A 26,152-nucleotide genomic window follows, 5' to 3' on the forward strand; every position below is an offset into this window, starting at 1 on the left:
ATATATATATATATATATACACACACACACACACATACAGTTAACAATAACACAAGTCAAGCACACCGGCATGTTCCTAAATATTTAGCAAAGAGCTATAACTGTACTGAAAAGTGCACCGACATTATTTTTAATAAAAGTAACAGTTTTATTGGTTTTTGGCCAAACGTCAACCTCACTATATCCACTATTTCAACCTATCTCCCTCTATTAAATTGAGCAAAAACACATGAAATAACAATTAAATTTAACATTTAACCTCCTTTAAATCAGAAGTATGATGGGAAGTAGAAATTTGCTGTAACTCATTCTGTAAAAGTGTTTGTGTGTGTACATGCATTCACATTAATATGGGAAATTCAATATACAGTAAGGCTACACAATAAAGCATACAACTTAATGGATATTACATGTAATACTATTTATATCTTAATTACTAAATATTGTATGTGTTAAAATATAGCCATATTTTATAAATATAGTCAATATGCATACATTGCAGTAGCTATATTAAAAAAGGCTTTAGTTTCCTTTATTCCTTTATATTTCCTTTAATATAGGCTATTTTGCATATAATTGCAGTATATCCCCATATATTTGTTTCGTAATGTTCTACCCATACAGACTATTTGTTAACAGTAATATCAGCAATATTTAAACAATAATAATTAAACACTCAAAAATAGCCTTAGTTCTGTCATCGCAAACTGCGCATGCGTCACCGCGCCGCGGCCAGGAGGAAATCAATCGCGGGTTCATTGTCTGATTTGTCTGCCTCCCAGCGGGACCGCGAAGTGTCGAGCTCCAGGTAAGATTTGTGTTTGTCATGTCGTTCTCAATGCAAATGTTAACTTATTTAATGGCAAGATTTGCTAAAAGATTTGTAAATTGTTCGTTTCTGTTATCATGTCGGTGCCACAGCCTTAGTGTTAGGTAACGTACAGGTAACGTTAAGCCTAATTATGCTGCACGCGTGCAAAAATTACATTACAAGTATTTAATGTGCAAAAACAAGTGAAAAATGCTTATATTTGTATTAAAGTTATTAAACTATATGATTGGCCTTGTAGCGACTCAGGCGAATCAAACACACAATCGCCAGTTACATTTAACAAATATGTTTTGAATGCTTTGTGCTTAGTATCAGACCTTCCCCCAACACAACAGAGGGAGATTCTCCGTTACCCTGGAAACCATCTGATAAGATGTTTTACGGCCCAAAAGAATTTGGCCACATGAAAAGTCCTAAGTTAAAGCTTGTGAAACACACGCTTTTGCCTCAAATTATAGACAACCATCTATAAATGAACATGCACCCCAGGACATTGTATGTAAACACATAACTGTCTTGTAAAATGTTTCTTCTGTATGGTATGTTGCATCTTTTTGTCTTTGTCTTAACAAATTACTAGTTCAGATAACCTCATATATGTCATGTCTCCTATCAAATTAATGCTCACTTCACGACTTACACTTCCATGTATATCACTTATTCAGAAAATGCAGTGTGTGTTTGTTGCATTAATTAGAATATGAATGGTCAGAGACCCACTGATTCAAGCTTGGAACAAAGAGCCATAAAATCTTCTGAGGAATTTCCCGCCTGGAAATCCCAACAATCTCATTGGTTAAGTCTAACCCCGGAGGGTGGGACTACTCCCAGATCTTAAAAAGGGAGGTGCTCGGATGCCCTCCCTCTCTCTCTTCTCTCTCTGGCTGAACCAACACGTCCCTCCAAGCAGGGAGGGCCTCTTCCACAATCCTCTTCCCCTCTTCCCTGGTTCTCCTTGCTTCCCTACTGATTCATCAAATTCCTAGCCCCGAGGGCATTTCTTCAGGGAGAACACAGAGCATCTCTAGAGCAACCAGCTGCTCCCCCCTTCCTCGGAAAGAACCGCCGGACACGCAGGACATTTGAACTCGGAACACACGCACACACGCGAGAAGCCAAAACTAAAGCAAGTATTCTTATTTCCAAATTCAAACTGCTGTTAAGAGGGTGTGTTATTTTCCCGTTGGGACAAGTTAACTCCGTGAAGGTTGTATTTGATGAACTGAAGGAAGCTGCCCCCCCCCCAATCTCTTTCTCTCTCTCTCTCTCTCTCTCTTTTTTTATCTCTCGAATTTTAGTCTATTCATTATTCTCTTTTATGTATTCTTTCGTTACTATCTATATTTCTACTCTCTTGATGCATATTTAGTGTGTATTTTCTGTGTGAATTGTAGTGTTATTTTTAGTCTGTTTATTAAACCTCCAAAAGACATTTAATGAGTTGAGTCTGTTGTTCTCCCACATACACGAAGTCAATGAAACTTACGATCTAACGTTACCTAACTGCTTATGCTACTATTTTAGTAAAGTAAACTGTACGACCACTTGAAATATTGATTTTGTCCTGATCAGTAAAGTTAATGTTTCTTATGCGCTCGTAAAGCAGTAATCCCTTATTGAGAATTGATTTGGAAAGTCTATAACTAATTTGCAGGACAAACTTAGTAGGATAATTTCAATTCCGTAAAGGGTTACTTGTATTTAATTAAACAATTTTCCCTATCGGAAAATTTTAATACGTAATGAACGACTAGCAAATTATATTCATAAATTCATGAATATTGAATATTAAATCCCTTTTGAGTTAATTATTCCCCGCGACATTAAACTCATAGTCGTTGTTGTTACAGCCTCCTCATTTGTTAGTCCCTTTGAATAAAAGCGTCTGCTAAATGATCAAATGTAAAAAACAAATATTCTAGTTGGTTAACTATGTCATTTGATAACTAAGTTAAACCCTAAAGCTCATGGTTTGCATAGATAACGCTATACAACGATTGTGTGTGACAGTGAAAGCTGTGTGACACTGACAAAAAGCAAAAGTTAGAATAAATATAATGTGATTTGTTTACCGGTATGTTCCTTTAGTCATCATTAATAGTCTATTTTGTGCCAATTCACTTTAAAAGAGTTAATGTTTTAGTGAACTTGAGTTTGCAAATGGCTCTAATGTAGTTAAAATATAGCTAAAATATAAACTTCTATCATTTGCATTCATGTAACTGCAACATATATGAATCTAAATGATGTACAATATTACAATTTTGTAATAGAAAGTAAGTTACTGTATAAGAATAGATTGTTATACTGAAAAAAACATTATAATGAAACGTGTTTCTAATATTTACTCTTTAAATTCTAATATATAAATTCTAATGTTTCTAATATATCCTCTTTAAATTCAAATTCGTGACCAGTGTTTTGTTTTCCTCTATTCTCTGCATAACCGCATTCATCAATACATCATGCTTCAGGTCAGAGGTCACTCTTTTGGCGTAAGTAGACACGCACGGTTGACTGCCGGAAGATATTATAGTCTAAAGTCAAAAATATGGATATTTTTTTAAATGTCCTGATAATTTACTCAGCCCCATGTCATCCAAGATGTTCATGTCTTTCTTTCTTCAGTCGAAAACAAATTCAGTTTTTTGAAGAAAATATTCCAGGATTTTTCATCATATAATGGTTTTTAGTTGCAACCAAAATACTGAAGGTCCAAATCAATGCAGTTCCACCTTCGTGTTTACAAAGCGCTCATGTGAAGACTAATACAAATGCGCTCTACCAAATAAAAAAAAGATAAAACATTGATATTGGAGGATTTTGAAGTTGAAAATTGAGTGTTTTTGCTAAAGGGCGTTTATTAGTCTTCACATTAGCGCTTTGTAAACACAAGGGCGGGACTTCTGCCTACGTCTATGTGACCATTTACACGTGATTACGTCATCCTTGGCACCTCGCAGAGCTGAGCAAGTTGAACAATTAAGGTTGAACTGTATATTCATTTTTTTAAATGACTGATCGTTTGACTAGATAAGACTAGGGTTGCCACCTTCAATACAGAAAAATAAGGGACGCCTGCCGCAGCGGTGGCCACACCCCTCGGGGCCACGATGACCACAGTCCCAACTTAAAACCTAATTTGTATAGATATATATATATATATATATATATATATATATATATATATATATATATATATATATATATATATATATATATATATATGGACATTATAATAGGATATCTGCTATTGAAATCAGTGTGAACAGATGCGCTCAGTATAATACACAGCTATGTCAATAAAAAACAAACTCAGCTGCTGTAACCTAGACGGGAGTAGGATAAGAAATTGCAAATTAACTTGAGTAATTTTATAGTGTTGTGAACAAAGATTTTGACTAAAATATTTGTCATTGTTTGCAGTAACACCATCCAAACAGTGAAACCACACCTAAATAACTGTAAATGATATAATATTCATTTCTTATTTTAATAAAACACTTAACAACATTTTTATTTTTGGTAAGTTAAGTAAATATATTTATGTATTATTCCGTTTTTATATAGTCTATTGTTAATTCTATAGTATTGGATGATGCAATTATTTAAATTTGTTAAGCATAACAAATAGTTGTTTATTTTATTCCTAAAAGGTCCTATTTTGATTATATATATATATATATATATATATATATATATATATATATATATATATATATATATATATATATATATATATATATATATCTTATCTCTTATTAAAGTAATGCTTGTGTCTCACTATACAACTTAACCTTAATAAACAAATCATACCATAACATCATTAATGTAGCCTACATTATTAACATTATTTCTTAATAGGCAGCATATGAAATCTAACGTTATCAATCAAAAAATTGAGGTGATAAAAAAAAAAAAAAACATAACTGTCTGCCTCAGGAGATGCTTGAGGTGTGAAGAACTGTGCGACAGTGCTTTGATTTCGGTGAGCTCTTGCATTTAGTGAATGTTGCTCTCCCATTGCATGCTGTCTCACATCAGACAGGCCAGCGTGCGCCACTGAAAACACTCGCCGACAAATAATTATTGTGCAATTGACTTGGTATTCATTGCCGCGGACACTTTCCAGCCAAATATTTATTTCTTCCCACTCTCGTCTGTACCTCTGCATCCGCTTGCGTTTCTGCTCTGAAACTTTTACAGCTGGACGCGGGGGGTATTTGGACCTGCCTCCGCCATCGTTTCTAATGGATTCTGCCCATATAGAAAAGAACCTATACCTCTTCTGACTCTGATTGGCCGTGATTCACGGCCCGTGAACCTGAAACAAACCAATCAAACAAACCAACGACGGCAGCGACCCAATTAGGGGCAGAATAGGACGTGTCTTCACACAATGCGGATGGACCTATGTAGAATACGGGACAAATCGCGTCCCGTATTGCTTTGATACGGGACGAGCCATTTTTTCTGAAAATACGGGACGATTCCGTATTTCAAGGGACGGGTGGCAACCCTAGATAAGACCCTATTCCTCATCTGGGATCACGCAGAGGCTATGAAGCCCTTTGAAACGGCGTTGATTTGGACCTTCAACATTTTGGTTGTAACTGAAAAGCATTATATGATGAACAATCCTGGAATGTTTTCTTCAAGAAACTTAATTTCTTTTCCAGTGAAGAAATAAAGACATGAACATCTTGGATGAGATGGGGGTGAGTAAATTATCAGTCAATTTTGATTTTGGGGTGAACTAATCCGTTCATTATCTTTGATTGATGGCCATTACACAGTGTTCAGTGTATTTTGTTGTTGTTTTTTGGGTTTTGTTTTTTTCCTGAGCAAAGTTCAGTTTGCTATCAAGTTGTAATTGTAAATTACTCATGTGGAGTATAATTTGATTATTTCATTTTGTGTTGAAATAAAAGTGTTTCCATCACAAATTTGTGTATGTCATTGACTGATATCATATATGGTTAGTATATGCAGAGATGTTGTAATATTGACTGAAATCATGTATGATTATTATATGTATTTATATGTATATTATATAAACTTGAAGAGCTAACACACCATTTCCCTATTAAAAACATATGAAATCTGTATAAAAAGCATATAAACAAATGACACAAAATATAAATAAATCCTATATGACTTTAATATGACTAGCATATGATTCAGTATAAGTACTTTATATGATTTGTATATGAATATCATGTATTTTCTGCTAATACCATATACCATTGCATACTGTTTACATGTAAAACTCATATAAGATTTTTGCAGTATTCATACATGACCCAAAAGTTTTCTGTGTGCTTTTTAGTATGAAATGGGCCATAAACGGTCTGATTTTGTGTATGACATATATGGGACTTACATTAAACATATAAGATAATTCTGACTGATTTAAGTAAGTCGCTATATATGAACCATATAGGTTTTTTTTTCATATGGGTTTCCAGTCGAGTCACATGTAAGCATTTCAGTGCCACAGACGTAGCCTACTGATGGCAACACGTTCACTTTCCATAATCGTGGACACAATGTTAAAAAAAAAATCAACTATTTATAAAAGGGTATAAGATATTGCTGTCTGTAGCATACAGTGGGCAAACACAGCTGCAGCTGTACAGCTTACAGTTGTAATCTCATGAGAAATGCCATGCCTGCCAAAGGTTAAAGTTGATTGAATAGCTCGTGACATCAACTGGACATTTCGTCACCTTTGTTTCCTTTATGTGATTGGTTGAAGCTGTTTTTGTCGCCTCTAGAGTAAAAAAAAAAAATCGACATCGAAACGAAAAAAATAAATGTTGTTTTTTCGCCTCAGCACATTCGCGTTCGGTGTGGAAAAAACCATCGCGCGAATTATTTGCACGTCAAAATCGCGTCCAGTGTGAAAGAGCCTTAAACCTTAACTCAATCTGAGCAGTGTAAATCAATGTGAGCTGTCTGTGAACATCAGCATTCTACTTTTGTTTCCTTAATTTTCTCACTTTTTCTCACAATCTTACACGATATTCATCTTCATGACAGTATAACTGATGTTATTGGGGGAAACATGTATCAATGCTACCCGTTTTTAGCTTTGCCTTATAAATATAACTAGCTTGTTACGAATTAAACAAATATATTTTAAACTTTAGCAGTACCGGTATTCTAGCTTGATAGTGAGGACTAAAGACATCTTATCTGTTTATATTCATACTGATGAAGTTAGATGTTTTATCACATGTGATTCTGACATGATGTCACTACATTGATTGCACACCGCTCCTCTCAGGTCAATAATGCTCTTCCAGCTGATTGGTCGGTGAGGCGCGTTCATGTGTTTTGGGGGCGTGGCTTTGGAAAGAGCCCAGACGGGAGAAGGTGGAGTGAATGGAAATAATGAGCTGTCTTTAAAACAGTCCTGAGAGGTCTACACACACTCACATTTTATACTTTCTTTTTCAGAGTACTTATATTTAAATTATGTATGGATACGTCAGTGATAGGTTTTTATTTGTCCTCTAGAGGCCGCTGTGGTGCTATATAATGCAGCAGACCTTTCTCACATTGACAATTCACCTTCCTGTCATTGACAGTTTCTTAGCCTCCCCCCACCACCCCGTCTCCTCACTTACTCAATTAAAACTCCTTTAAATATCAAAACATATCTTTACTCTATTTAATTGATGTAAGTGTGAACTCATCAACCGGAAAACTATCGGTATTGATTTTTGCAGATAACGGATTGTTCCACCAATCAGCTATCAGTGCCGATTAATCTGCAAAACCGATGAATCGGTCGAGCTCTAGTTGTTTGCTTGTCAATGGTAGCACGCTGATTCTTCAAAACATCTGATACGGACGACACACACGCATTTTAATGAAAGTATCGAGCGCTATATTGACATTTTTGTATATATTACCAACAGCGGTGTACCGTTGATAAATACTGATACCCTCTAATCGCCCAGCCCTAGTCCACATGTGACCAAAAATAAGAAACACGTGAAATACCTTTTGGCAGATGATGGTGTTTCCTCACTGAAGTTCGGCATATCACCATCTTTTGAACGGTCACTCTTCACAGACACAGAGCTGGACACACCTGAGCCTGATCTTACACTAATGACACAAAGAACAGAGAAGGGGAAAACACTTTACAGGACATACTTTAGTCTCAATCTTATCAGCTCTTTATGTTTGTAAGTTATTAACTGTGACACTGTCTATAAAGCCCTCTTTACCATGTAGATTTGATTTGTTGAAGAAGGTATTAGTTGTGTTTTTAAGTCAAGTCATCATTATATATATTTTTAAATGGTTTAGTATTTGCAAACATAAAACAATGCTTGTTAAGGTTTTGTTCTTCACAAAGAAAAGACAAACCCCTGAAAGGTAATTAGTGTTAATAATGATTGTGTGAAAGAGTCTTACCTCTGTTCCTCTGAGAGACTCATCTTAGAGAGAGAGTGCTTTCCTCGCTCCTCTGCCATACTGCAGCTAAACGGCCACTGAACACAGATCAGCTCTGGTTTCTGAACACGATCATTCAGTTTGAGCTACAGATGACCATATGTCACTGAGATCAATAGCACGGCAGTTCAGGAAATAATCAAGAATGTAAAGTGAAAAAAGAGCATTATATAAAATCAAGTGAGTTATAAAACAATATACTGACATGTGGAATAATCAAATGATCTTATAGCAGATAATTTAATGTGTTTGTAACAACTACGACTAATGAGTTTAATGTCTCGGGGAATAATTAACTCAAAAGGGATTTAATATTCAATATTCATGAATTTATGAATATAATTTGCCAGTTGTTCATTACGTATTAAAATTTTCCGATAGGGAAAATTGTTTAATTAAATACAAGTAACCCTTTATGAAATTGCTTGAAATTATCCTACTAAGTTTGTCCTGCAAATTAGTTATAGGCTTTCAAATCAATTCTCAATAAGGGATTACTGCTTTACGAGCGCATAAGAAACATTAACTTTACTGATCAGGACAAGTTCAATATTTCAAATGGTCATACAGTTTACTTTACTAACATAATAGCATAAGCAGTTAGGTAACGTTAGATCACAAGTTTCATTGACTTTGTGTATGTGGCAGAATAACAGATTCAACTCATTAAATGTCTTTTGGAGGTTTAATAAACACAGACTAAAAATAACACTACAATTCACACAGAAAGTACATACTAAATATGCATCAAGAGAGTAGAAGTATAGATATTAACGAAAGAATACATAAGAGAATAATGAATAGACTGAAGTTAGAGAGAGATAAAAGAGAGAGAGAGAGACAAAGAGAGAGGGAGAGAGAGAGAGACTGTCACATGCCTGTCCTGTCTTGTGTGCACATGTGGGTTTTGTCATGTCTAGCATGTGCTCCTGTCATTGTCTGATCCCTCCCCCTTGTTATCTGATTAGTGTTGATTTCTCCCACCTGTTCCCTCTTGATTTCTTCCCTTTATAAGCTCCTTGTGTTTGTCAGTCTGGGTTGGATCCTTGTGTATGTCTCGTCTACGTCTCCCAGTTCCCCGTGATTCCTTTGGTTTGAGTCTTTGGTTCATGTTTTATGATTATGTGTTTTTCCCCCTTGTGGGTTTTGTTTTGAGTTTATGTTTTATTTTATAATAAATTATCATTTTCTGCACTTGAGTCCTCGCACCCTTTTCCCTTGTTTGTGACGTGACAGAAGGATCCAACCATACAATGAGGACTCAGCAGAGAAGTTCTCCCTCGGTGCCAGTCCCGGGGGTCCCGAGTCCGGGAATCCCGAGTCCAGACATGGCCTGGAGGGCTGTTATGGGAGGCTTTGTGGTGGCAGTCCTGCATGCTTGGGAGAAGCACAGGGTGTCATCCACAACTCCGGTGGTCCCAGTTCCGGTGGATCGTGTTCTGGTGGTCCCAGTTCCGGTGGTCCCTGTGCCGGTGGATCGTGTTCCGGTGGTCCCTGTGCCGGTGGATCGTGTTCCGGTGGTCCCAGTGCCGGTGGATCGTGTTCCGGTGGTCCCAGTGCCGGTGGATCGTGTTCCGGTGGTCCCTGTGCCGGTGGATCGTGTTCCGGTGGTCCCTGTGCCGGTGGATCGTGTTCCGGTGGTCCCTGTGCCGGTGGATCGTGCTCCGGTGGTCCCTGTGCCGGTGGATCGTGCTTCGATGGTCCCTGTGCCGGTGGATCGTGTTCCGGTGGTCCCTGTGCCGGTGGATCGTGTTCCGGTGGTCCCTGTGCCGGTGGATCGTGTTCCGGTGGTCCCTGTGCCGGTGGATCGTTTTCCGGTGGTCCCTGTGCCGGTGGACTCCGTTCCGGTGGTCCCGAGTCCGGAAACGGCCTGGAGGGCTGTGATGGGATGCTTTGTGGTGGCAGTCCTGCATGCGTGGAAGGAGCACAGGGCTTTATCCGAAGCCCCGGAGGCAGTTCCGGTGGTCCCAGTTCCAGCGGATCGTGTTCCGGTGGTCCCTGTGCCGGTGGATCGTGTTCCGGTGGTCCCTGTTCTGGTGGATCGTGTTCCGGTGGTCCCAGTTCCGGCAGATCATGTTCCGGTGGTCCCAATGCCAGCAGATCGTATTCCGGTGGTCCCAGTGCTGGTGGATACTGCTGGACTGGAGAAGTTTCCCCAACGCCCTGCCTGCGCCGCTGAGGCGTCCTGCTCTCCCTGCGCCGCTGAGGAGTCCTGCTCTCCCTGCGCCACTGAGGCGTCCTGCTCTCCGTGCGCCGCTGAGGCGTCCTGCTCTCCGTGCGCCGCTGAGGCGTCCTGCTCTCCCTGCGCCGCTGAGGCGTCCTGCTCTCCCTGCGCCGCTGAGGCGTCCTGCTCTCCGTGCGCCGCTGAGGCGTCCTGCTCTCCGTGCGCCGCTGAGGCGTCCTGCTCTCCGTGCGCCGCTGAGGCGTCCTGCTCTCCGTGCGCCGCTGAGGCGTCCTGCTCTCCGTGCGCCGCTGAGGCGTCCTGCTCTCCGTGCGCCGCTGAGGCGTCCTGCTCTCCGTGCGCCGCTGAGGCGTCCTGCTCTCCGTGCGCCGCTGAGGCGTCCTGCTCTCCGTGCGCCGCTGAGGCGTCCTGCTCTCCGTGCGCCGCTGAGGCGTCCTGCTCTCCGTGCGCCGCTGAGGCGTCCTGCTCTCGCCGCACCTCCCTGGCGCTCCCTGCACTGGCCGCACCACCCAGGAGTTCTGCTCTGCCCGCGCCTCCCCGCCCTGCTCTACCCGCGCCGCCCTGGCTGCCTGAACTCTCCGGGCCGCCCTGGCCGCTTGAACTCGGTGGGCCTCCCGAACTCGGCAGGCCGCCCTGGCCATTCGAACTTTGTGGGCCACCATGGCCTCCTGAACTTTTTGTTTTCCTTGTCCCTCCCTTGTTTACCCCTCCCTTGTCTGTTCCTTCCTGGTCTGTCCCTCCCGTCCCACCCTGGTCTGTCCCTCCCGTCCCGCCTTGGTCTGTCCCTCCCGTCCCGCCTTGGTCTGTCCCTCCCGTCCTGCCTTGGTCTGTCCCTCCTGTCCTGCCTTGGTCTGTCCCTCCCGTGCCCCCCTGGTCTGTCCCTCCCGTGCCCCCCTGGTCTGTCCCTCCCGTGCCCCCCTGGTCTGTCCCTCCCGTGCCGCCCTGGTCTGTCCCTCCCGTCCCGCCCTGGTCTGTCCCTCCCGTCCCGCCCTGGTCTGTCCCTCCCGTCCCGCCCTGGTCTCTCCCTCCCGTCCCGCCCTGGTGTGTCCCTCCCGTCCCCCCTGGTCTGTCCCGCCCGTCCCTAGTGGAGCGTCTGGTAGCCGCTCCTTAAGGAGGGGGTAATGTCACATGCCTGTCCTGTCTTGTGTGCACATGTGGGTTTTGTCATGTCTTGCATGTGCTCCTGTCATTGTCTGATCCCTCCCCCTTGTTATCTGATTAGTGTTGATTTCTCCCACCTGTTCCCTCTTGATTTCTTCCCTTTATAAGCTCCTTGTGTTTGTCAGTCTGGGTTGGATCCTTGTGTAATGTCTGCGTCTTCCGTCCTCCCCGTGATTCTGTTGGTTTGTTTAAGTTTGTATTTATATTATTCTATTATGTGTTTTTCCCCCTCGTGGGTTTTGTTTTGAGTTTATGTTTTATTTTATAATAAATTATCATTTTCTGCACTTGAGTCCTCGCACCCTTTTCCCTTGTTTGTGACGTGACAGAGACAAAGAGAGTGGGGGAGGGTAAGAAACAGCTTTCCTTCAGTTCCTCAAATACGACCTTCACGGAGTTAACTTGTCCCAACGGAAAAATAACACACCCTCTTTACAGCAGTTGAATTTGGAAGATAATACTTGCTCTAGTTGTGGCTTCTCGCGTGTGTGCGTTTGTTCCTGCGTATCCGGTGGTTCTTTCCGAGGTTGGGAGGGAAGCGGCTGTTTGCTTTAGCGATGCTTCGTGTTCTTGAAGATCGGATTGTAGAAGAGAAGATTTTTGGAAGGGCTGAGGCCTGCTTGGAGGGCCTGCATTGGTGGCATGGCTTAAGTGTCAGCCCCCCCGCAAAGATGCAAAATACCATACGGAATAAACATTTTACAAGACAGTTATGTGTTTACATATAATGTCCTGGGGTGCATGTTCATTTATAGATGGTTTGTCTATAATTTGAGGCAAAAGCTCTGTGTCTTAAGCTCTTTGTGTATAAGACTTCATGTGGCCAAATTCTTTTGAGCCATAAAACATCTTATCAGATGGTTTCCAGGGTGACGAAGAATCTTTCTCTGTTGTGTTGGGGGAAGGTCTGTCAGTAAGCACAACTTTCAAAACATATTTGTTAAATGTAACTGGCGATTGTGTGTTTGATTCGCCTGAGTCGCTACATAATCCCCCCTTTCGCTAGTTGTTGTCCCTCCTATGGACAACAACGAGCGATATCAAAGATTCAGGAAGATCAGACACACCATAGCCATGTTAGGCTCCAGTTGTTTGTGTCTCCTGGAGTGATGGTCGTTCCACGGCAGATAAGGCAAACAGTAGCCAGTTCAGGTCTCTGTGCTTGTGCAGCAGGTGTCGAGGCAGCAGGTGCCCTGACGGTGCGTCACCTGTCATCCAGAAGTCCGTTTGTGTGGTGCAGGTGTGCTGTGGGCTTTCTGCAGCCCTGGGTGGAACCATGTTCCTCGCAATGGCCAGTCAGTCCTTTAGGTCTCCTGCCTAGGAAGATGGACTGTGCATCTTGACACTTTTATGTCCTATGCTGACTAGGAACTTTTCCAGAGGGTGCCTCGCATTGTGGCCAGGCTGGGTGCCTTCTGGTGATCCACTTTGGTTTCTCTGTTTCAAAGTTCAAAGTCATTGGGGTTTTGAGAATCCCTTCAGAGGCGGCCTTGTGTTCGTTAAAGGCCTTCTTTCTCAAATCACATGCATGACATAGTGTGGGGCTTGGCAGTACTGCCTACAAGATGACTAACTGGTGTTGGAGGAGAAGGTTCTTGAAGCTGGTGTAAGGTTAGGCAGAGGGCTTGGGCTCCTCCCCCCCTTTGTGTTTGTGTGCAGGGCTGGAGGAGCTTGCGCTGCTGATGTGAAGTTCAGGAGAGTATGTCTTTCTTTTGAGGATTCATTTGCAGTTGGTGATCAGCAGTCCAGGTTGCTCTCTCAGTACGATGCCCGAGGCTGGACCTGGTGTGATGATGTCTGGTGGTGGCTGGCCTCTGATTGTCTGGAGGCACAGGAGCATGATCACGGCCGCGTTTCTTAGGCATTTCCAGATCTGTTGCATGGCCTCAGTAGTGAAGTGGATGCCTCTGTCTGAGTTGATTCTCAGTGGCAATCTTGGCAGGAAAAAGATGTGATTCATCAGGTGGTATGCCGTGGTCTGGGCGGTGTCGTTGGGTGCTGGCAGACACTCTACCCACTTGGTAAACTGGCACACCACTGTGAGAAAGTACTTTTTGCCTTTTGTGGACCTGGGCAGGGGTTCTACCCGGTCGATTTGTAGGTTTGACCATGGGAACGTGGTCCCTCTGTGTTGCAGTGGGGCTCTGTGGCTCGGGTTTGCTGGTTGGAACTGGCAGCGAACTAGCCATTCTCTAACATACTCTGCCGTCTCTTGATGCATCCCAGGCCAATATGCCACCTGTTTCAGTGTGTCATGCGTGGCTCTGGTGCCGTGGTGTCCAGCACATGGTGTGTTGTGGGCGTACATTAGCATCACCCCCCTTTGCGACCGTGGCATTACAAGCTGTGGCGCTGTGTTGCCATCGGGTGCAAACCAGAGAATGTTGTCCATAATACGCATCATGTGTCTGGAGTTATGCAGATGCTTGTGGCTAGAGTCATCAATGAGCTCAGAGTCAGTGATAGGGCGGTTGGAGGGGTCTGAGAGGAGGTCAAGAATTGTCTTTGTTGCAGTGTCAGAGGCTTGCGTATCCGCAATATCGTTGTGTGAAAACTGCGGCGTTAGCGATAGCAGCTGCAAGGGAGGCATTGTAGCCGGTGTCGATCGCTTGCTGTGGGTTAGCACTGCAACAATTGGGCTGGATGTGGGGTTTGGGGGTGCCCACATGTCGCCGTGTGGTGTGTTTCTACTGATTGCATTGCACAGTGGTAGACTTTTGGTTGAGTTGTCTGCCCACAGTGCAGGGATACTGTTCGTTGTGATAATGTCATTCAGCTGTAGGTCATTCATGACCTGGGGGCAGAAGGCATCAGAGTCTTTGGATAGCTGAAATGTGCAAAGTAGCGAACTTGAACTTGGCTTTGGGGCTGAGGCTGTGTTGTCACAGTGTGCTGCAGGGGGTCCCGTGGCCTTTGTGACCTGGCAGTCTGGCTCTGTGGGAGTTCCCGTGACCTCTGTGACTTGACAGTCTTGCTCAGACGATGTGTGTGTCTGAAGGGGCAGAGGGTCACGCACTTGAGCCCAGACTTTCAGCTGTTTGAAGTCCAGTACGGGTTCGAAGCGGTCCAGCAGGTCTTTTCCGATGAGAAACGGATAAGTGTTCATAGGGGAGATATAGACTGGGTGTATCAGCCTCATAGGTCCAATTGTCAGGTGGATGGAAGCTACGTGCTTGAGCTGGATGTCGTTTTGGCTATACGACTGCACATTTAGCTTACAAGTGTGAAGGTTAAGGGTGCGATTTTTCCTCTGTGCTTCAAATCTGAGTCTTTCAAACAGTTGGGCGGATATAAGCGTGAGGTCGGAGCCAGTGTCAACTAGGGCTTCGAGCTTAAATTCCCTTTCCATAGTGATAGTCAGATAGAGTTTTCGAGCCATCCCCTTCTCGATTAGGTTTCCCAGGAGTCTTGGTGTGGGGACCTGTGTGTTGCTTGATAAGCCGTCTGGATATGTGTCAAGTGTCTCATTATGCGTGCAAACAATCAAAGCAGCGCTTTCTGGTACGCTGGGCTGTCCCGTGATACTGTCTTGATTAGAGGCTGTTGCTGTCAGCTGTCGTGTGGGTGTGCTGCTGACGTGTGGGGGTGCAACAGTTAGTACACTAGTCCGTGGTTGGGGAACAGTGTTCAGGGTGGATGATTCAGTTGCAGGAAGGGCGGGAAGGTTGATTTCAGGTATCATGTCTAGTTGTGCTGTACCTGGTCCGTCCTTCTTGTCTTCCTTGTGAGGTTTCTGTCGGAGGAGCTCTTTCAGGATCTTTATGAGCTCTGTAACTTCAGAAGCAGCTACACTTTCTTTGCCAGACGTGGGTTCAGGTCTGGGCCTACCATTGTCCCGTCGAGAGTGGCCTCTTCGCTGGCTTTCTGGGCGAGGCGGGTCCCAGAATCCTTTAGAGCGATCGCTCTGGTACCGTGGACGGTCGCCATTATGACCACGCTGCCCTCTGCTGGCTTGGAGTGGTTTGGACTCTCTGTTGACGGGTCGGTAACTGTGGTTCTGTTGGGCGCCCTCTAGGGTTAGCTTTGGGCGGTGCTCAGAGACAGGGCAGATGGTGGGCTGTTTTACAGTCTTTTCAGAAATGGTTTTCTGTTTGACGTAAGCTTTGTGAGCCAAGTCTCTTAACTGTTGCGTGCCCATGCTGTGCGGGCACGCCAGCACCCCCAGGTGGTAACTGATGGTAGGGTGCAGGTTTCGGAGGAAAAGAGTTTTGAAGTTGATGTCCTCCTCCATGCCTGGGTCGTTACGTGTCCCGAAGTAGGCACGTCACAGTCTGTTATAAAAGTTCTGTGAGGTCTCAAGTCGAGCTTGCTTAAGGTCCATGGCAGTGATGAACCCCTGGTCTGACTCGGGGTCGGAGTACTCACGAATTAGAGCTTGTCGTAGATGCCAGTAGTCCGCTTTGATGGCCTCTGGTTGTCGATCCAGAAAGCTGCGTACGTCACGATTAGACGTGGCCCTGAGCAGGTACAGTCTGTCCCAGTTGTTTGCGTGAGCGACAGTTTGTAAGTAAAAGTCTATGTCTTTTAAGTATGCGTGGACGTCGTGTCCTCCTGCCGGGTCGGGGCTGAAGGTAGGAATATTTCTGGCCAGCTTGTCGAGGTTCTTTGAAGCTTTGTGGCTGTTGACCTTGACTTCCTGGAAGGGCGTCCTTTCCTTTGCTGCTGACGGGGATTCGTGGAGACTGGCGGGTTCTCTTTTAAACAGGGGGCTGTCATTCCCCTTCGTAGCTCTTGCGTCGTGGCTAAAATGTGCGGAGTAACTGGTCAGGGGAAACTGTGTGTTGTGTGTTTCCCCCTTCCGGTAACGTTGCACTATATATGATTGTCTCAGTTCTCTTTGCACCATGTCAAGTTCATTTTTGAGCTCGTGTCTTTGCTGGATGAGCTCGTCGATCTCGGCTTGTGCCGACTGCAAATGTTTTGCATAGACTTTAGCTTTAATGTCTCTGTCTTTAAGTTCATCAGTGGCTCTCTCCAGGAGGGATTCGCCACGCCGAAGCTGTTCGTCGAGGTGTTTCCTGGCGTCTTTCTCTGACTGTACTCGTCGGTCGGTGTCACGACGGAGCTCCTCCAGGGTCTTTTGAAGTCTTTCTATTTCTTTTCTTTGTTCTTTGTCTGTTTCGTCGTCTTTCTCTGTGTCCAGAAGCTGATCTAGACGAAGCTGGGTGAGGGCTTGGTCTCTCCGGGCCTCCTTGGCTTGAAGCTTTAGCGTTGCTGCCTCCTGTTCCAGGTTGTCGTAGCTCCCTTCGCTTAGACGTGCCTGTGCGATGAGGACGTGGGCGAGGCTTCCGAGGATCTTGGCCACTTCCTTGTTGGAGTAGCTGTGCGTGGGGTCGTGTGTCATCAGCTGGTCTAGCTCGGTGTCCAGTTGCTCCTGGCTCGGCTGCCCCAGACTTCCTTGACTGGTGGCCGTTAGCGCTTCCAGCCATGTTGTTAGGCGATCCCACGGGACGGCGGAACTGGATGCACGGGACATGCCGGCTTACTGTGGACGAGAGAAACACAGCACACACACACACACAGAGAGAGAGCCAATGCAAGCTTGTTCTAAGCTAACGAGCTATCGTACGGATAGCTGGGAATTTTGGCTAACTGATGTAGACAGTTAGAAAATTAGACAATTTAGACAATTAGGTGGGCGGTAGCCCTGGGGGGTCACTTGGTGAACTGCTGCTCGGTCGTCCCGGGACTATCTAATTCTCCTTGGGGTCTCTTGGTGAACTGAAAGAAACACAATCGTGATAGTCCAACAGTGAGGATAGGAAAGAGCACAGTGGAAACAAACACAAGATGAATTGGTCTGTAATGAAAGGAATGTCAGCGTGCGCGCCGGGAGTGTTAGGGAAAACTAATAGGCTTAATGCTCAAGATATACTAAAATTCGGCTTGTACTATGGGTTATCCCATTTAGCTCATCCGGGGTGAATTGAGGTCGCTTAAGTGGAAGATCAAATATCAAGAGCAATTTAGAAAAAGGCAAAAGTTTCTGTCAAGTAATGATAAAACAAAAGCACTTTTGATACTGTTTGTAATTACCAGACTGAGCTTTATTCCCAATGGTAGGGGAAAAGAAAAACTTTTGCAGAGAGAAAAAATAATAATAATAAAAAAAATAATAATAATAATAATTTTTTAATTAAAAAAAAAATAAATTAAAATTAAAAATTACAATTGAAAATTAAAAATTAAAATAAAATTATAAATAAAATAAAAAAAAATAAAAAAATTAGAAGCTCAACTTAATTCAAATTATATTCAAAGCAAGTTTAAATGAAATTTAAATAAGCCTGTAAGGAAAAATCAAATAAAAGAAAGCCAATCAAAAATCCTATCCTATAACGATTAATCTCTAAGTGGGAGTTATCCAAATAAAAGAATTAATCAGAAAGGGATTAGGGAGTTAGTGGTGGGCTGACTTAGCAGGTATAGCCACACGGTGGCGTCCTTCCTTCCAATTGGACTGTCTGTGACTTAAACCTAATTTCACTTTGAGTTAGAGGAAGTTATGTTTCTTTTTAAACTTCAAATTCGAATAAGGGTGTTTAATCAGCAAGAAAGGAGACTTGGTTGTTGCTAGAAAAATTGTATAAATGAAACTGTGTACAACAGTAAGCAATAAACAATTTATAGGCTTAAACTTATTTTGTTAAGGCAGAATCAAATAACGGAGAGTGAAACTATCCGAATTTATCCACACGATGGCGCTGTTGCGCCCACCCTAGACTAGAGTTAGTTAGGCGGAAATGCTCACCAGATGGCTTTGTCTGGTTTTAGAGTCGCCCTCCGGCGTTCTGCAAGCGGCGTTGCAATTCTTGAGTCGCCCTCTGGCGTTTTGCAAGCGGCGTTGCAATTCTTGAGTCGCCCTCCGGCGTTCTGCAAGCGGCGTTGCAATTCTTGAGTCGCCCTCTGGCGGTTTGCAAGCGGCGTTGCAATTTCTGAGTCGCCCTGGCGTTCTGCAAGCGGCGTTTTCTACCCTTTACTGGCTTTTGCACTCATTTAAAAAGGACTGCACTTTATGTGCACGGGTGACAGCAGGAATTTTCCGTCTGCCTATTCACGCATTTTACATGGACTCCAATAGACATTTATCAATATGGGTGACGGTTTTCAGCATTTTTGATTCAAATGTTTTAGGTCTCAGGTCTTTGGTTAGCTAAGCCAGACTTAAACCAGGAGTTATCGTTTATCTTAACGATATAATAATTATTCTGAGGCCCCTTATATTGTACAGGAGAGTCTCGCCCTGTCCCAATCTTCCGCAATGATAGAAACTTTCCGTAGTTCAGATCAAGCGGGATAACGCAACGTACGTGTCTACAGACTACATCAAAATCTCATTATTTTGATGGAACACATAATATATTGCTCGAGTCAAATGTATGGGTTTTCTACAATACATTTGTTTGGAAATCACGCGGATAAACCCTATTGTGCCTACGGCTGCAGAGTTTTTCGGAGATCACGCGGATTTTCGTACTGTTCATATTTCATTAATATAATCCGGCTACTTCAACATTTCTCAGCATCTGTTTATGCTTGGGTTCGCTTTGCGTGTACCGTTCATATTTTCATTAATATAATCCGGCTACTTCAACATTTCTCAGCATCTGTTTATGCTTGGGTTCGCTTTGCGCGGTACCCAGCATCTGTTTATGCTTGGGTTCGCTTTGCGCGGTACCCAGCATCTGTTTATGCTTGGGTTCGCTTTGCGCGTTACCCAGCGTCTGTTTATGCTTGGGTTCGCTTTGCGCGTTACCCAGCGTCTGTTTATGCTTGGGTTCGCTTTGCGCGTTACCTCACAATTCTCCAAACAACAACAAAACAAAAACGAAACAAAACGCGCGTGCAGGTTATTAATACCTCAAAAATACACAATGAATAGAATATGAATATCATTCACACATACACAAACGTTTGAAACTTGCCCGGTATTTCTCCACCAAATACATGTAACAACTACGACTAATGAGTTTAATGTCTCGGGGAATAATTAACTCAAAAGGGATTTAATATTCAATATTCATGAATTTATGAATGTAATTTGCCAGTTGTTCATTACGTATTAAAATTTTCCGATAGGGAAAATTGTTTAATTAAATACAAGTAACCCTTTATGAAATTGCTTGAAATTATCCTACTAAGTTTGTCCTGCAAATTAGTTATAGACTTTTCAAATCAATTCTCAATAAGGGATTACTGCTTTACGAGCGCATAAGAAACATTAATTTTACTGATCAGGACCAATCAATATTTCAAATGGTTGTACAGTTTACTTTATGTTACGCTAAAGAGTGAAGTGAATTATGCTGCTCTGTTGCGGTTGTGCTGCTGCTGTTCCTTCTGTCTCCCCTAGAGGCCGCGCTGTGTCCCGCTGGTTACTGATTGTGGGTTGGGCAACCGCTTTAAAAACACCTGCCTGATGTCCGGAGAGGAGGCTTCTATTTTCCACCTGCTCTTTTCCATCGACGAAGCGAAAGCACCGCGCTCGTACATCTTACTATGCTCCGGAAAGGGGATAATCATGTGTTTTAGTTTATGGGTTATTTTGAGAGCTGGTGGGAGAAAGGTGAGGGGTTTTTTCCACGTTGTTTATCTTGTCGGTAGTTTAGTGTAGCAGCTAGAGGAACCGGAAGACTCACGACAACTTGTCTTTTGTTTGGACGGGAGGTAGGCAAGTTTCACCTTTCTTTACAGACATGTGTAGTCAGGGTTGTTTTTTTTGTGTTAATTTCCCACCATGCTCTGTTTGTTAAGTCTTATTCTTTATTAAACTAAATTGTTGCACCATCATTGCGTCTCTATGGTCACTTTGTATGTTATGTTATTCCATTTTTCCTGTTTACTTAATGGTGACGTAACATATAAATGGGGGCTCGTTTAGTCGGGTTTTGAACCATATTTGTTAAAAAAAAATATATATATATTTTTTCTGATTTTCATTTTTGTGAAAATCTTTTCTGTGGTGGTCGCACTGCGCGCTGTGAGTGCGCATTTGTTTGAACCGCCCTTTGTTCTTTATGGCTGTAGTTTTATGGTGTATATTTTTCTTTTTTTCCCCTTTTGCTCGTTTAGGGAATTTTTTGTCACTCGCAATGTTCGATTTAGACGCGTCTATTCTGGCTCCTTCACAGGATATTTTGTTAAGTGTTACGCGTGATGACCTTGTTAGAATCGCTGGCCACTATAAGCTTGAGGTGAGTGGTAGCCCTTCCAAGGCTGATTTGCAAGATAAACTTATGGAAGATTTGCGAGAAATTGGAGTGTTTGGGAAAGTGTCTTCGGATGTATCTACGGCACCCGATCAGGGTAAACGTCTTCCTATTGATTCGTCACCTTCACCCAGTAAAGCAGCACTAGAATTGAAACGTTTACAGTTAAGAGAAAAGGAAATTGAATGGGAGCGCGAAAAAACTAGGTTGGAGGCTGACAGACAGACAGTACGAGAACGAGAAAAAAGAGATCACGAGTTTAGATTGAAAGATCTTGAGCTTGCGCAGGCATTACGTATTAAAGAGCTTGAGCTGAAAGCCCGTGAGGCTGGTGTTCCGTTCAAGCCAGATCAATGTGATATAACTCGTAATATTCGCCTCGTTCCACCTTTTAGTGAAAGCGAGGTTGACAAATTTTTTGCACATTTCGAACGCGTAGCGACAACGTTTAAATGGCCCAAAGAAATTTGGACCATGACGTTACAATGTGTTTTCACTGGGAAAGCGCAGGAAGCTTACTCCTCATTAACTCTTGAAGACGCAGCAGATTACGATAAAGTCAAACATGCTGTTTTTCGCATCTATGCTCTTGTGCCGGAGGCTTATCGACAAAAGTTTCGTAATTATTATAAACCTGAAGCTCTTACCTATGTCGAGTATGTTAGGGAGAAAGAAATGTTGTTTGATCGTTGGCTTAGTTCTCAAGAAGTAACAACTTTTCAAGCTCTTCGTGATCTGATTATTCTTGAAGATGTTAAAAACGGTCTTCCTCAAACAGTTGCTACGCATGTTAGTGAGCATAAGAATTTGACTCCTGCTCGTGCGGCTGTGCTTGCTGACGAGTATGTACTCACACATAAACGTGTTCCTTCTAATCCTAAATTTTCAACCAATGTTTCAAATCAATCGAATGTCTCTAAGATGTCTAGAGAAAACGTGCCTGTTTCTGCCCGCTCTCCGGACCGGCGTTCGTCAGGGTCTAACGTTACAGTTCCGACCTGCGCCTATTGTAAGAAACGTGGTCATGTTCTGGCTGAGTGTTATTCTCTGAAGCGTAAAAATAAGGCGGCGGGTCAACCAGCTTCTTATCGATCGGAGGTGGGTTTGTGTGTTGCGAACATGCCTGTGAGTGGGGACAATGCTAATACTGACAATCATAGTTTTGCACCTTTTATAATGGATGGCTTTGTCTCTTTGCCTGGTGAGTGTTCAAAAATTCCAATAAAGATTCTGCGTGACACGGGCGCCTCACAGAGTTTTATCGTGCAAGATGTGTTGCCTTTTTGTGATAAGACTTTTACTGGTGATAGCATTCTTGTACGTGGATTTGAAATGGGGTATGTTAATGTCCCTCTGCATGAGATTTCTCTTGTGTCTGACTTAGTTACTGGCAATGTTATCATGGGCGTACGTCCCTCCTTGCCTATTAAAAATGTAGCAGTGCTACTTGGTAACGATTTGTGTGGTGGAAAAGTTTTGCCTTGCCCCATAGTGTCTCATGCATCGTTAAAAACATGCTCTGATGACTTGTCAATTAACTTCCCTGATGTTTTTTCTGCTAGCGTGGTTACGCGTGCTATGGCGAAAGATGAAAAGGAGAATGAAATCGACGATCAACTTGATCTTAGTGATACTTTTATTGCTCAACCTTCACTCCCTAGCGACAGTGATTTACTTTTGAATTCTGCTTCACTGTCGTTTCCTTACGATGTTCTTAATTTGTCTATGAGTCGGGAGCAGCTTATTAAAGAACAGAAAATTGACCCATCTCTGTCTTCTTTTTTTTCAGAAGCTAAGTCTGAAGAAGACATTGAGCATTCGCCACACGGCTACTTTTTACGAGATGGTGTCTTAATGCGCAAGTGGAGACCTCTTATGGCCTCCGCACAAGATGAGTGGAGAGTTTTTTTGCAAATGGTTGTTCCAGTCTCTTTTCGGGATAAGGTTTTAAGTTTAGCTCATGACCATCACTTTGCGGGTCATCTTGGCGTAAATAAGACCACTGACAGAATTTTGCGCCATTTTTTTTGGCCAGGTATTAAAAGAGATGTTGTGAGGTATTGCCGAACCTGTCATTTATGTCAGATCGTTGGTAAACCTAATCAGGTGATTCCTCCTGCGCCTTTACAGCCGATTCCTGTTACGTCTGAGCCTTTTGAACACGTTATATTAGACTGTGTGGGCCCATTGCCTCGAACAAAATCTGGGAATCAATGGTTACTAACCATTATGTGTAGTGTGACTCGTTTTCCAGAGGCTGTTCCGCTTCGTAAAATCACCGCTCCTGCCGTTATTAAGGCCTTGATGGGTTTTTTCTCTCTTTTTGGCCTTCCGAAAACTATTCAGTCAGATCGCGGTACTAATTTTATGTCCCGTGTATTCGCTCAAGCTATGCGCCAGCTCGCGGTCCATCATGTTACATCCAGCCCGTATCGTCCTCAAAGTCAGGGTGCACTCGAGAGGTGTCATCAAACGTTGAAAAATATGCTCAAGAGTTTTTGCCTCGAGTTTCAGCGCGATTGGGATGAAGGTGTTCCGCTAGCTCTTTTTGCTGTGCGCGAGGTAGTGCAGAAAAGTTTGGGATTTAGCCCGTCGGAACTTGTTTTTGGGCACACAGTTCGTGGGCCTTTAAAGCTGTTGAAAGAATCGTGGCTCGCTGAGCCTAAGAAGTGTCTAAGTTTGTCTGATTACGTGTCCAACATGCGTAATAGGCTTCGTTGTGCATGTCAGTTGGCCAAAGATAATTTGGGTCTTTGTCAAAAAAGGATGAAGCAGAGGTTTGATCAGAAGGCTGTTTCTCAAAGTTTTAGAGAGGGTGATAAAGTTCTTGTGTTGATTCCTGGAATGGGTTCTGCTTTGCAGGCTCGTTACAGTGGGCCTTATCGTGTCGAACGGCGAGTGAATGATTTGAATTATGTCATCTCTACACCAGATCGAAGGAGAAAGACCACACTATGCCATATTAATCGTTTGAAATTGTATCATGATCGAGAGGAGGGTTCGATTTCTAAGCTCAAATCTCCTTGTACTCCTACTGTCAACAATGATGCTTGCGCAACAGAAGTGGCGCTGTCTAAGATATGTGGTGCTGAAGTTGTTTCTTCACTGGTGGCTGTGAAGCCAGCTAAACATGTGTCTCTGTCGGTACAACAGGGTGCTGTGGCGAATGCCTTGCTGGAGGACGAGGGTCGTGTTCCATCTGTTGAAGTTATTGAAGGGAGAATGAAGAATTCTGAGGTTCTTAATGACTTAGATTCATTTTTGTCTAAGCTGTCCGCGTCAGAACGTAAGGATTTAATCTCTTTGATTGAACAACATGAGAGTTTGTTTCCTGATGTGCCTCGTCGCACAACGGTAATTGAACATGATATTGATGTGGGGGCTACATGCCCAATAAAACAGCACCCTTATCGCACAAACCCATATAAAAGGTTGTTAATTCAGAGTGAGGTAAAATTTATGCTGGAGAATGGGATCGCGGAATCTAGCAATAGCCCGTGGAGCTCGCCATGTTTACTTGTTCCAAAGAGTGATGGTTCCATGCGCTTCTGCACAGATTTTAGAAGGGTGAACGCCGTTACTAAATCTGACAGTTACCCATTACCGCGTATTGACGATTGTGTTGATCGCCTGGGTTCCGCTGTATTTGTCAGTAAAATTGACCTGTTGAAAGGTTACTGGCAAGTCCCGTTGACCCTTCGTGCCAAAGAGGTCTCCGCCTTCGTGACTCCAGACCACTTCCTGCAATATACCGCCATGGCCTTTGGCCTTCGAAATGCCCCTGCCACCTTTCAGAGGCTCATCAATGGCGTTCTTGATGGTGTGCCTAACTGCGAAGCCTATTTGGATGACTTGGTGGTTTATAGTGCCACATGGCCTTCACATATGACCCACCTTTCAACTGTCTTTCGCAGGCTGTCGGGAGCTAATTTAACCATTAACCTGGCTAAGTGTGAGTTTGGCCAGGCTACCGTGATATATCTGGGTAAAGTGGTTGGCCGTGGGCAGGTGCGTCCTGTCCAGAGTAAAGTTGAGGCGATTTTGAATTATCCTCCTCCAACTACCCGTCGCGAGCTCCGTCGTTTTCTTGGCATGGTAGGTTACTACCGGTCATTCTGTAAAAACTTTTCAACTTTTGCCTCGCCTCTTACTGATTTGCTTAGTTCAAAAGTAACCTACAACTGGACTACACAAAGTCAAGCTGCTTTCGAGTCAGTTAAAGCTCTGCTGACTACTGCGCCCGTGCTGGCAGCTCCTGATTTTTCCCAGCCTTTTTCCATCGCTGTGGATGCAAGTGACTTGGGAGCGGGAGCTGTTCTTTTACAACTTGACGGGGATGGTCTTGAACACCCCGTCTGTTTCTTTTCGCGCAAATTTAATTGTCATCAGCGTGCTTATTCGACAATAGAAAAGGAAGCCCTTTCTCTTGTGCTCGCCGTCCAGCATTTTGAGGTTTATGTCGGAGGTTCTGCATGCCCGGTTGTGGTTTACACAGATCATAACCCTTTGGTTTTTCTTGATCGCATGCGTAATAGTAACCAGCGCTTAATGCGTTGGAGTTTGATTCTTCAAGGTTACAGCTTGGAGATTAGACACATTCGAGGACGTGACAATGTAGTTGCAGATGCATTGTCTCGTGCTTGAGGGAAATATCCCTGCAAATAAATTGTGGGATCTAAATATTAAAAAAAAAAAAAATGCACTGTTGCCCATTAATATATATTTTTCTCATTTGTTTCAGTTTAACAGGTTATGGAGCCGTTGCTGAATGGTTTGTAAAAAAAAAAAACGTTCATTTGTAAAAATTTTGTAATTTTGTAGTTCATTTAAACCCCAATTTATTTTTTTTAAGGGTAGGGGTGTTACGCTAAAGAGTGAAGTGAATTATGCTGCTCTGTTGCGGTTGTGCTGCTGCTGTTCCTTCTGTCTCCCCTAGAGGCCGCGCTGTGTCCCGCTGGTTACTGATTGTGGGTTGGGCAACCGCTTTAAAAACACCTGCCTGATGTCCGGAGAGGAGGCTTCTATTTTCCACCTGCTCTTTTCCATCGACGGAGCGAAAGCACCGCGCTCGTACATCTTACTATGCTCCGGAAAGGGGATAATCATGTGTTTTAGTTTATGGGTTATTTTGAGAGCTGGTGGGAGAAAGGTGAGGGGTTTTTTCCACGTTGTTTATCTTGTCGGTAGTTTAGTGTAGCAGCTAGAGGAACCGGAAGACTCACGACAACTTGTCTTTTGTTTGGACGGGAGGTAGGCAAGTTTCACCTTTCTTTACAGACATGTGTAGTCAGGGTTGTT

General features: G+C 43.4%; 1 protein-coding gene across 1 annotated transcript in view; it reads right to left on the minus strand.

Moving 5' to 3' along the window:
- LOC137040661 (NLR family CARD domain-containing protein 3-like) overlaps positions 1-26,152 on the minus strand; it is a 50,804-nt gene that overhangs the window by 22,370 nt on the left and 2,282 nt on the right. Inside the window, exons 2-3 of the mRNA XM_067416451.1 lie at positions 8,264-8,364; positions 7,844-7,951 (exon numbers count right to left, since the gene is read on the minus strand). Of these exons, the coding sequence (XP_067272552.1) occupies positions 7,844-7,951; positions 8,264-8,322 (167 nt within the window). The 5' untranslated portion in view covers positions 8,323-8,364. The remainder of the gene's footprint in view (positions 1-7,843; positions 7,952-8,263; positions 8,365-26,152) is intronic.

The sequence above is a fragment of the Pseudorasbora parva genome, chromosome 14, assembly GCF_024679245.1.
Source record: "Pseudorasbora parva isolate DD20220531a chromosome 14, ASM2467924v1, whole genome shotgun sequence".
In the NCBI taxonomy this organism is placed as follows: Eukaryota; Metazoa; Chordata; class Actinopteri; order Cypriniformes; family Gobionidae; genus Pseudorasbora; species Pseudorasbora parva.